This window comes from Osmia lignaria, chromosome 9, assembly GCF_051020975.1.
Source record: "Osmia lignaria lignaria isolate PbOS001 chromosome 9, iyOsmLign1, whole genome shotgun sequence".
NCBI lineage: Eukaryota > Metazoa > Arthropoda > Insecta > Hymenoptera > Megachilidae > Osmia > Osmia lignaria.
The window spans coordinates 3,206,104-3,218,256 of NC_135040.1; the positions used below are offsets into that span (position 1 = coordinate 3,206,104).

At 41.4% G+C, this 12,153-nt stretch overlaps 1 protein-coding gene across 10 annotated transcripts in view; it reads left to right on the plus strand.

Moving 5' to 3' along the window:
- usp (retinoid X receptor ultraspiracle) overlaps window positions 1–12,153 on the plus strand; it is a 45,455-nt gene that overhangs the window by 22,455 nt on the left and 10,847 nt on the right. For 6 of the 10 annotated variants that reach the window (XM_034324758.2, XM_034324698.2, XM_034324742.2 and 3 more), the window contains 2 exons: window positions 9,539–9,668; window positions 9,989–10,150. In XM_034324758.2, coding sequence (XP_034180649.1) covers window positions 9,539–9,668; window positions 9,989–10,150 — 292 coding nt within the window. Of the gene's footprint in view, window positions 1–9,413; window positions 9,451–9,538; window positions 9,669–9,988; window positions 10,151–12,153 lie in introns of those variants that run through there. The other 4 variants (XM_076689930.1, XM_034324734.2, XM_034324751.2 and 1 more) reach the window with 3 other exon arrangements.

Here is a 12,153-nt window from a genome sequence, read left to right on the forward strand (position 1 = left end):
CGTGGCTAGTGACCGATTAGATGTATCTATTACGTGGATGCATCGGCATACGCAATCGTAACGGAACGATCCTGGTGTTAATAAGCGATTCAACCGTGTCTTTAGGTAAGAAATTACCTGAGTAAATCTGAGAAAAAAAGAAGAAAAATTAACAGATCGTAATCTCGATTCTCTGACAACGAAATATGACCGCACATCGAAGAATGCATCGCGATGCAGATCTCGGATCGTACCACGTGTGCACACAGGTACACGGTTTGTTTATGGTGGTCGGTTTGCTGGGCGTGTCATGGGTAAGAAGATCACGTCTTGCACCGTGACACGTGCAGAAAATTCTCGTACGTGATGCGAGGGGATACTGGATGCGCATCCATCATCATGCCCATAACGTATCGGTACCAGCATGGTGAGAAAGAAAAGCCATCGATCAGATCGTTGCGTTAAAACGTTTAAGATAGACGACGCACCGCATGCGTCTTACGATCGATGGATAAATTTTTTTAATTTCATTCCATTCCCTTCTCTTCTGAATGGTCGTCTCTTTAACATGATCCGGCTATTTTTACCTGGATCATGGAAAGCTTACACAATACTCGTTACATTCGTCTTCTTCGCTTATCCCGACACGATTTATCTGTATATCTACCAGACATCCGGTTGTCTTCTCTTATCGGACACGAGATCCCTGTTGTCACGACCTTTCGATTCTTGATGCACCCCGAAGGTGTACAATTCCGACTGGATGAAAAATAATCAGTCGTAAATTTATCAGTGGTAGATATGTTAATTAACGAACAGGTGCGTAAGCGTAATTATACAGTAGATTGATATTCTAATAGCTATTTTAAAAGCAGCGTATCTAACAAGGGACATTACCCAATCGACACACGCCGATTTTGATGCACTTTGACTATGATATAGAACTCCAAAAAATGACACGTATTTTTTTTTATCGGCAATCGTCCATGCCGAAGGGGTGAAAATAACTCTCAAAGTTGGGGTTGCAAAATATATTTTCTTGAATATCTCAGGAACTATTAGGTGTAGGCGAAAAATTCAAAATGGAATTTGTGTGCAAATTTTTCTATGTAGCCACCTTTTTGATCAATTTATTTGTTTAAAAAATATATTGAAAAATAATTATTTTTTTCACCCCTTCAGCATGGACGATGATTGCCGATAAAAAAAAATATCTGTCAAGTATTTTTTTCAGTTCTATATCATACTCAAAGGGCATCAAAATCGGCGTGTGTCGATTGGGTAACGTCCCTTGTAAGAAATTAATGCTGAATTTACAGCGTTTCATTTTAGAATCTCGTCCATGAAAGTGTCGGAAACGCTTCCGTTCGGTCTTGGAACTCGGTAGAACACGGTTCCTTTCCATTCCCAGAAAACAGTCGTTGGTACAACGATCTCCTCTTTGGAAACAATTGAAATCCATGCGTAAAGGTCAGCACGAATCTTTCTGGTAATTAACGACCTTCTTACCCTCGAACGCGCCACGACCATCGTTGTTACGTAATTTCGTTGACGTGGGTTGACTAATTTTATTAACGTTCACCCGGTGAACAGAGGATTCGCGTCTTTGCCTATAACAGAAACCTTGAGACCAACCTTCCGGTTGTGCTTTTAATTTGCCCGGAATCAAAGAAGAAATATCATTCAAGATTTTTAATACTTTTCTAATAATCATTTTCCGTTTGTTTTTATTCAAAACACAGGTTGGATAAAAAATAGAGAAGGTTTAATATATCACCGATAGCAGACGGTTTAATAATCATTTCACGATGGAAAATTGATAGTACGTTAAGTTGAGATATAGCAACGTGTAATCATTGATGTCCTTAGTAGTCTGGCTATTACGTGATTGTACGTTTAGTTATTCATGGAAAGAGACTTTCAAGATACAGCCAGTTAATTTATACCTTCGAGAATGCTATTTAGAATGATTCAGAATCATTCAGCCGCGTTTATAAGGATTTCTCTAGCGAATGATTTTTCCATACAAATAATCGCACCGAGGGCCATTGGTTAATTAATATTTAATCGATTTTCAATGCAATATTTTTTTTTTCTCATTCGTAGAAAATTTTCCACTGATTGATTACAGACACAATGCACTGTATATATACATATACATATCTTCATCGCAAATACGACAGGTAGGAAGCGTGCAGAAACGACACGCCTCGTTGCACCTGTGACAACGAGGCGTGTACACGCGGCTCCACGAGCGCGTAAGTACATGCTAGCTCACCTGTTTGAAATCGTGAACCCCCGACCTTCGCCATGGTATTCGCGTACAAGGCCAATTCAAGCTCGACATACTCTTATTCATCGTTACACCGGTGGCTCGATTCCTTCGCCAGATATCAAACGAATTCCATCGCTAAAACCCACAATCTTTCATTTATTTATTTATTCTTTAAAGTAAAATTTTCCTTTGAATATTTTTATTTCAACCCGCAAAAATTACAGTGTCTGAGAAGGCAATAAATTGTAAATTTCAATATCCTTAGTCGTTCAAGTTTATATCTGCGGATGCAACGAATGCACCTGCAACGCGAGGAGCAAAGCGCAGCTGCCGCTACGCCCACGAAGCTCGAAAGCCGTGCACCTAGGTTGAAATCCCGACCCTGTGACCTTCTCCCGGTGACCCAGGTACCAAGTTGTCCTGCACGTGGCGTGCCATGCTATATAAAGTATAGCTGCATATAGATCGGTCCGCTGTGCACTTTCAGGGGCGTACTAGCCGCACCTCTCTCCCTCCGTATACGCGCATCCGTCTGCTTCATCGATCGCGACCTCGACCAAGCTCTCGCTCTCGCTCTCGTTCCACGCAATGCACACGTTGCTTTCGATGATACGTTATCACAAATTAAGTGCTATAATTAAAATAGAAATACATTGGAAATAAAATTTCGATTGTAGATTGACAATTACAAATAAGGCAAAGGGTTATTTATTTTTTTAAATAAAATTTTGCTTTGAATATTTTTATTTCGATTCACAAATTACAATGAGGAGCCAATAAATTGTAAATTTGAGACACGATTGATTGCAATATGTTATTCGTTCAAGTTTATATCTATGGATGCAACGAATGCACTTGCAACGCGAAGAGCAAAGCGCAGCTCAGCTGCTAATTTTTGACTGAAATATCTGAAACAGGTACGTCTCAGGTAATAAGAAACTAAGATGAATTATTCTAGGATAAGTTTTCGAATGGTCCCCCCAAAATTGAGAACTCAGGTTCGGTATATAACCTAAATTGGTTTCAAAGCTGAATATCTTACCGTTTTTGAGATATATTGCGGTGGGAAATTTTTGTACAATTTTGGGACTACGTGTGCGCTGTTCGATACTGCGCATGCACTATTCAATACCGCGCACGCGCTATTCGATACTGCACATACACGGAACCTAACCTAACCTAACCTAACCTTACCACTATATCTCGAAAACGGTAAGACATCCAGCTCTGAAACCAACTTTAATCAATTTTCTTGTAATCAATTTAAGTTAAATACTGAATCTGAATTCTCAATTTTGGGGGGGCCATTCGGAAACACAGCCTTATTCTATTCTTTGGCCGACATTCGCGTTCCCCACGCGGTCAGCATCGACTCGCGATGCTTTGACATAAGAAACGTTTATGCATGAGCGTACAATGTTCCTCTCCGTATTCAGCCGCTCCAGATGCATCACCCTTTAACTTTCATTGCCGTTCATACACGCTTACAGATTACATGTATATCTACCGGATCGAACTTCGATCGAAAGCATCGAGCCAAGATTCTGGCTCCGCGTCAGTTGCGGGAAACGAGGACGCTGAAAAATGTTGATCGTGCAATTAGCCAGGGAATCCGGCCTTTTTAATCGCGGGTATAAATAACCAACGAGGCGCCGGGGCGATAAATAAACGAAAATTCCCGGTTCCGTCGCGAGTTGCGCGCTGAAATAAATCAGCCCCGTTAGAGTCATTAATCCAGCCAGGTTTTTTCCCGGGTTCAAGGACTAACGCCGCAACCATCGGACACACTATTTTCGGTACTCAGCGGTGCACATGTACGTTTCGCGTGGGTTGCATGTGCAACGTCATAACGCTATCCTGGTGTGGGAGAGCGGCATCCGGTCGCAGCTGCCTGCAGGAAACTGTTAAAAATTCTTCTCCTCTCTTTATCGCGCGCAAAGTCAAAAGGCACGAGCTTCTTTTTTCTCTTGCGGTAGATTCGCATGGACAGATTTTTCGCGTTGCGAAATCGTTAGCCAGTTGATGGGACGATTCGTTTGCCGTGGAAAAGGGACGAGCCGTGGACGTTCAATTTCTAATTAGCACGAGTAATGGGAGACACGTGTGGGCGAGAAATCGTCGAGGGTGCCGTTTTTAAATTGCCTTTGATAGAGAAGGGACCCGCGTTATTTGTTGTACTTACAGATGTTTCATTCGTCGTTAAATAATTTCATTTATTTTTAACCCTTTCCTCGAAATTAATACTCCGAGCCGCTGCTGGTACGCTATATCGTCATTTTTCCTTATCGCGTTTCATACCGTGTACCATTGCACCAATGTAAACTAGGCTTCAGAATCAGAGATCTGAATAGCAGATTCACAGCTACACTGGAGAGATAGCAGCATCCTCGATGCGCCCAAGGCGGCCGCAGATGAGCTCTGCTGCGGAAACTGGTTTTCAGTTTCGGAAGAGCGTTGAAATTGTCAGACAGTGACGTCATCGTCTTAACGTGCAAATATAGTTGCTAAATAATGATAGAAAAATGACATTTGTGTTAGATAAGGTCCATCTTGTACTCACGAGACTTAGGAGATCTTAGGTAATTTATGCGACATTAAATTTCACGCCTTACTAATGGCGCAAATAAAATAAGCGTGAAAAGGATTGTTTGATTTAGACGTATAAATGATAAGTGGATTAGCACGCGAAAGAGCAGACAGAGGATGTAAAGGATATCCTCCGTCGAAAATGCTGATCATCGTTTGAAACGGGATAAAAGAAGCGAGATATATGTAACGTGTACCGTGTGTGTCGAATTATTTGCTTAATTCAGCACTTATACGTCCGTTTACACGGATCTAAAGTTAGCGTTGACCGACGAACGCCAGGTTTTGCATTGCTCATTTGAATTTGCCTTTAGAAAATCGTACTGTATTTCTATCTACTTATGTTAATTACTATTCGCCGATTGGTAATTTTCTAGAGTATAAAAATTTGGGAATATAAAATTGGAAAATAATAGATTTCATAGTCCAGTACATAGTTGCATAGTGCAGCTGATACTCCAAGTGCAAAGGGTTAAGAAGAATTGCAGTTATGTTAATTATGTTAATTACTATTTATCGATTAGTAATTTTCTGGAGTATAAAAACTTGGGAATATAAAATTGCAAAATAATAGATTTCATAGCATAGTGCAGATGATACTCCAAGTGCAAAGGGTTAAGAAAAATTGCAGTTATGTTAATTATGTTAATTACTATTTGTTGATTGGGGATTTTCTAGGGTATAAAAATTTGGGAATATAAAATTGCGAAATAATAGATTTCATAGCATAGTGCAGCTGATACTCCAAGTGCAAAGGGTTAAGAAAAATTGCAGTTATGTTAATTATGTTAATTACTATTTGTTGATTGGGGATTTTCTAGGGTATAAAAATTTGGGAATATAAAATTGCGAAATAATAGATTTCATAGCATAGTGCAGCTGGTACTCGAAATGGAAAGGGTTAGGAAAAATTGCGGACAAAAATGGGAAATCTTAAATTTGGAGCAGCGTAGAATGCGTTACTCGTATTTCTGGGATAGTATATCGCGTTCTAAGTTCAGTGTGCCTGGCTTTTCTTCGAGTTTCCATCCCGCAAACGTGGAATGCAACGAAACGGTGCAGCGAAACGGTTTATTGCCGTTCTCAAGGCTTCCCGACGCTTCTCGGAACATAAATATTCATCTTCCTTCATGGTTCGAGGATAGTTTCGCAATAACGCATCGCGTTCAGGCGTTAATAATTATTGTTTCGCGCTCTCGCAACAGCATTCGACTTCGGATTCTCGAATTTGAATGAACATGAAATCATTTTTCGAGCTATTTAATTTTCAAATATTTACCATACAGAACGTGTTAGGTTTGTAATCGATAAATCAGTGAATTACTCTGTGTACAGGACGAAGCAGTAATATTTATTATTAATAGCAGTCGCGAAACGTGACACTGCCTATTATACTTCTTTTTAATAACGCCACTGGTTCCCTTTTGTCGTTCCATCAGCCCTGATCTCTCATCTCTCATCTGTATCCACGATATTTCATCCCTCGCTTCTGTCATTCTTCTTCTCTCTCGGCTTTCATTCGCGAAAAATTCGCCGAAAACACATCCCTTTGCCTCGCAGATGTTCCTCTAATGCCACGCGTGTCGACACTGAAAGACACATTGTAGACGGAGGAAATGTTCTTCGCGTGAAACGAAACTCAAGATTAGACCAAACTAATTATAGTTTCCCGAGTGGGGAAGGAGAAGTATCTATATTCTATCTCCACTCCTATTTATGGTATAATAATTTACCCTTCGCAGATGAAGGAAAATTAATTTAAAATTAATTTTAGGGCTTGAAAAAATAAATCCAAATTTCATTGTATTTAATTTTTATTTTTATTCTTCAAATTTACACGGGTATCCCAGCAACGCTTTCATCCCCCTCGTGCATTATCCGTCCCCGAAACGCAATAACGCATCCCCGAGCATCGCACCCCTAGCAGAGAAGTATAGAATTCTGCTGCAGAATTCGCTGATGGTCAAAGGAAGGGGAGAATGATCGATACTACTCTCTCTTCTGGTAAGACATGACCATTCCCAATTTCACGTTTGCTTCTGCCCTTGAAAATCAGGTTTCCAATCGTTTCGCCATTCGAAGCAGCTTCTTTCGCGCTCGATTCTCTCGGTCGGTTCACCTTTAAAGGCGAATATATGTTTTAAATATTCAAGAGTCAACGCACTTGACTCATTGTTGGTGTAGGTCACTTTCCTCTTCTCCTTTCACTCTGCCACCTCCTCGTCGCTTTCTTTTCCTTCATATCTTTTTGCGCGGTTTATTCTCTTTTATTCGAGCATATGGAATACGCGTATTCGATTAAGGCTTTATCAATTGGAACTCTGACTTCGAGTCAGAGTTTTATTTGGTATAGAATTTTAAGAGCAGCGTTGATTTTGGAAAATTCTCGGTGAGACAGGAGAAATTTAAGTCCCATTCTCAATCTTCCTGCGCGGTTTATTCTTCTATTAGAACATATGAAATATTGTTCGATTAAGGCTTTATCAATTGGAACTCAGACTTCGAGTTTTCCTCGGTATAGAATAGTGATGTGCGGCCCGACTAGTCGGGTCGGTTCGGAAAAAATCGGGCGGGCTCGGGCGGGCTCGGGCGGGCGTCCGATACATGCGTGCAGTCGGATAGCCCGACTATTTCGGGTTCGGTCGGGTACAGTCGGGCAGATTCGGACGAGCTTCCAAATTATTTTATCCCAAAATTCCATATAAAACAGATTTTGCACATGCTTATTGCAAGTATTAACAAGTACACGAGAGTTGGGCCGCGGCCCGCGGGAGTTCGACCGAACCAGCCCGACTGTACCCGACCGAACCCGAAATAGTCGGGCTACCCGACGGCACGCATGTATCGGACGCTCGCCCGAGTCCGCCCGATCTTTTCCGAGCTCACCCGAGTCCGTAATATCGGGTACCCGCACATCCCTAGTGTAGAATTTTAAGAGCAGCGTTGATTTTGGAAAATTCTCGGTGAGCCAGGAGAGATTTAAGTCCCATTCCCAATCTTCTTTCGCGGTTTATTCTTTTATTCGAGCATATAAAATATTGTTCGATTAAGGCTTTATCAATTGGAACTCAGACTTCGAGTCAGAGTTTTCTTCGGTATAGAATTTTAAGAGCAGCGTTGATTTTGGAAAATTCTCGGTGAGCCAGGAGAGATTCAAGTCCCATTCTCAATCTTCCTGCGCGGTTTATTCTTCTATTCGAGCATATAAAATATTGTTCGATTAAGGCTTTATCAATTGGAACTCAGACTTCGAGTCAGAGTTTTCTTCGGTATAGAATTTTACTAGCAGCGTTGATTTTGGAAAATTCTCGGTAAGCCAGGAGAGATTTAAGTCCCACTTCGAATCCGCCCCAGTCATCTTTGGTAACGAAAGGGTGAGACGTGTAACGAGCGCTCTGCTACAGCTAAGTGGAAATTGTTTCGAGCATTGCACCGGCGTGTTTGTGTCTGGTCAAGGTGCCCGACACTGCCGCTATAATATACCGTCATCGGACTTGGCCTTGCAGCCACTCTCGTGTCCTCGTCCCGTCGTCTCCTGCCCTCTTTGATACGGTTAAAGCCGCGTCCACAACTCGGTCGACGCTCGAGCAAAGTTCTTAGATCGTCGCTCTCATCCAACGTCACTTCTGATCTCTTTTAAATAAAATTTAAATATTATTATTATTATTGCGAATGAAATTTTCGAGAAGAATGTTTATCCCCGCTAATTCGTGTCGCAGCAGATGCGCAAGAGCTTTCATTCGTCGAACCGTGTTTCACCGAGCCTGTCGACGACCTTCGGTCCGCTTTGCACGCTCGCGTTGCGTAATTAAAGCGTCAGCTCGACGCTTAATAAACGACGCGGTGATGAGAGGCACGCAATCGGCGACCCTAACAACTCGAAATAGAAGTCGCAAGCGAACGGAGTTACGACCTCGGCGTAATTATATTTTCCGCGGAAAGACTCGCTGATGAACGCTCGATATCATCATCGTCAGCCTACGTTTCTATCGCGTAACCTTTTAAGGACATGCATTTTAAACGCTCTGCACACCGATTAACCCAGTGAACCGAGTTTTTACAGCCTCGCGTACTGTGTAACGCCTTTGTTGCGTCTGAATCGCGTGCATATCGATCAGCGGCAGTTACTTAAAATAGGCGGTTACTTGTTTGCATCGCGTTACAGGATCGTTCTTCGAATTATATTCTAGAAAATAAATTCAATTAATCTCCAGCTGACTCTTTTAAAGAAATTTGATATATCTCGAAAACTACGCAGCTGATCAAAAAATGTCATAGAACATAAATAATTGGAAATTTCATTTTTTACAAAAAAGGTGTCTTAACATTTTGCCATATTTCGCACAGTTTTCGAGATATTTGCCTTTATAATGTGGAAAATTACCGACCTAGCCCAGAGGTGAACAAATAGCGGCCCGCTAAGAGAATTTTTGTAGCCCTCCAAGAGAGTTAGAAAAATCCGCTATTTTCTTCCCAAGATTCTTCTCGTATTTAAATAAATTGAATAAAACTGCCACTATTTTATTGAATTTATATTTATTGATTTTTATGGTACAATTTATACCTTTCTGAAATGCAAAGTTAACTAATGAATGGGATCATTTTAAAAGGTGCGGCCCTTCTTCCACAAAGTGAGCCCCTCCAGCTAAAACAATTGTCCATCCCTGTTCTAACCGAAGGAAATTTTGTTTGTTCCAGGGCTGAGCCTGGACAACAGCAATATGTCCATGTCTTCTGTGGGCCCGCAGAGTCCTCTGGACATGAAGCCGGACACGGCGAGCCTCATCAATGCGGGAAACTTTAGCCCTTCCGGTCCTAATAGTCCAGGGTAAGTGGCCGAATATATAAAAAAAAAAAGAATGAAATGGAAGAGCAATGTGTTATTGAAACAGAGTATTTCACTGATACACGATTCACTGAGTTCGAGGGATATCAAGAAAATGGTATCACAACGAAACACGTCGCAAATCGAGGGTATACTATGTAGCGTAGCCGAGCCCTTGGATATAAATTGAGCAAAATACTCTATTTATTTTTATAATTGTAGATATATATCATCGAGTCGTAAGAGAGAATGGTATTTTGCTCGATCCAAGGCGGTAGTGTCGTAGGTCGAGTTTTTTTGTTATTCTCTTATTTGCATGTAAGATCCTTCAACGCTGGTTGTCACAGCAACCTCCTCAGCACGTCGCCGAGCGGGCAGAACAAAGCAGTAGCACCCTACCCGCCGAATCACCCTCTTTCCGGAAGCAAACACCTCTGCTCCATCTGCGGTGACCGTGCCAGTGGAAAACACTATGGTGTCTACAGGTGAGTCACGGATTCTTAGATACAGTAAAAGCTGAATATATGCAACAAACATTGGGACCCAAACGTTGCATATATCCAGCCGAGGTGTCGATTCTGGGCATTTAATGTTTCATATATCCAGCCGAGGTGTCGATTCTGGGTATTTAATGTTGCATATATCCAGTCGAGGTGTCGATTCTGGGCATTTAATGTTGCATATATCCAGTCGAGGTGTCGATTCTGCGTCCGTACACATCGTTTGTATTCAGCCGCGATACCTATTCTACAGCGGAGTTTACCACAGTCCATAACTGCGAAAAGACCAGTTTTCGTTCTTCGCGCTTCTCCAGTGCGCATCTTCGCCCTGATTGGCGGTACTCCCAAACTAAGTAGAAAGCAATTAGCGGAGAGCTCGCTGCGTTCCCCCACCATCTTTCAACCTGCGCGTCGCAGTTATGGACTCTGGTGAACTCCGCTATACGTTCGTACACAACATGCGACGTGTTGCATGTTGCATGTTGCGTGTTTGATACATCTTTGGTGTACGGCCTGCCTTATGTTTGGTATCATTTTAATCAGAAAAATCTCACAAATGCGTTAGTAAAAGTTTCATTAAGAAGAAGTTAAAAATAAAAAAGTTTTATCGTTCAATTAGTATTAGTCACACCGATATTACGGTCGGATCATATTACACGGTTTCCTCGTCGAGCGGCTCGGTTCGTTTAGGGGGATCCCCCCCAAGTGGAGGGGATAGCGATGTTGCATATATCCAGCCAAACTTTTGTTGCATATATCCAGCTTTTACTGTATAAATATCCATTCCTCTGGGTCGAGAAGAAGTTATTTCATTTCTTACAAAGATTCGAAGAATTTTTCTTTTTTCTATCAAACGAACCGGGGTTCAAGGTCCCCGGATAATCCCGATGGCTTGAAAACGTACATATTTAATAAACGTTGTTTCACCTATAACGTAGCCGTAGCGATAAAGACGCCTTGGGTGCAACGATAAAAGCTTATTTTTTGAATTATCTTGAACTTCGACCTACTATTGCCTCCATTTCGTATCGCTGCCACGAGTTGAGTGCTGGGAAGAGAAAGATTCCGGTAATCTTCGATAGGGCAAAAGAATTAGAATTTCGAAAGGGAATCACGATTCCTTCGATGACTTTTTGGCAATTATTTCATTCTGATGATCCAGGGCCGGCCCTGGGCCTAGGCAGACTAGGCGGCCGTCTAGGGCCCCCATAAGACGATTTTGCGTCTAAGAATGCAAGAAGAATATTAATCGATGTAAATGCAAATCTAAATTAGTTATTCAAGCTTTAATGCTAATTTTATGAATTTTATTTGAGATACTTTTTGTGAAGTACCCCCGGAATTATGAAGGAATTATGGGGGCCCTGGACCTTGGGGGGCCCTAGGCAACCGCCTAGTCTACCTGGGCCCAGGGTCGGCCCTGTCTAAGAATGCAAGAAGATTAATATTTACTTGAATATTAATTGATGCAAATGCAAATCTAAATTAGTTATACAAGCTTTAATGTTAATAATTAAAAAATTTATTTGAGGTACTTTATTTATGTCATATATGTGAAGGAGCCCCCGAAATCTCAGGGTCGGCCCTGTGATGATCTTTCGATTATTAAAGTTACCATTGGAAATAATATACCAGCTAGGATGAGTTTCCGATGTTGTTTACCCTCCGGATTAAAGGGATGTTCGCTACAGATTCAACAGTGTTTTCATCTTGCAAACGCGTCTCGGACGATCGCGTTTTAGCAGAGATAGAAACTTAGCCAATTAAAAGTTTTATCGACTTGCGAAATTCGTGCGAATTCTACGCTTTAACGACGAAGGGGATCCAGATGATTATATTTATTCGATATCTCAGAAGAACGAACGAACTCTGCATCTGCAATTATTTCATTAAAAAGTTCATTTGAACTCTCAATTATTTGCGTAATTTTTAATATCACAATCTTATTTTGCTCGAGATATTATACGTATACGATCAGCGTATCTCTT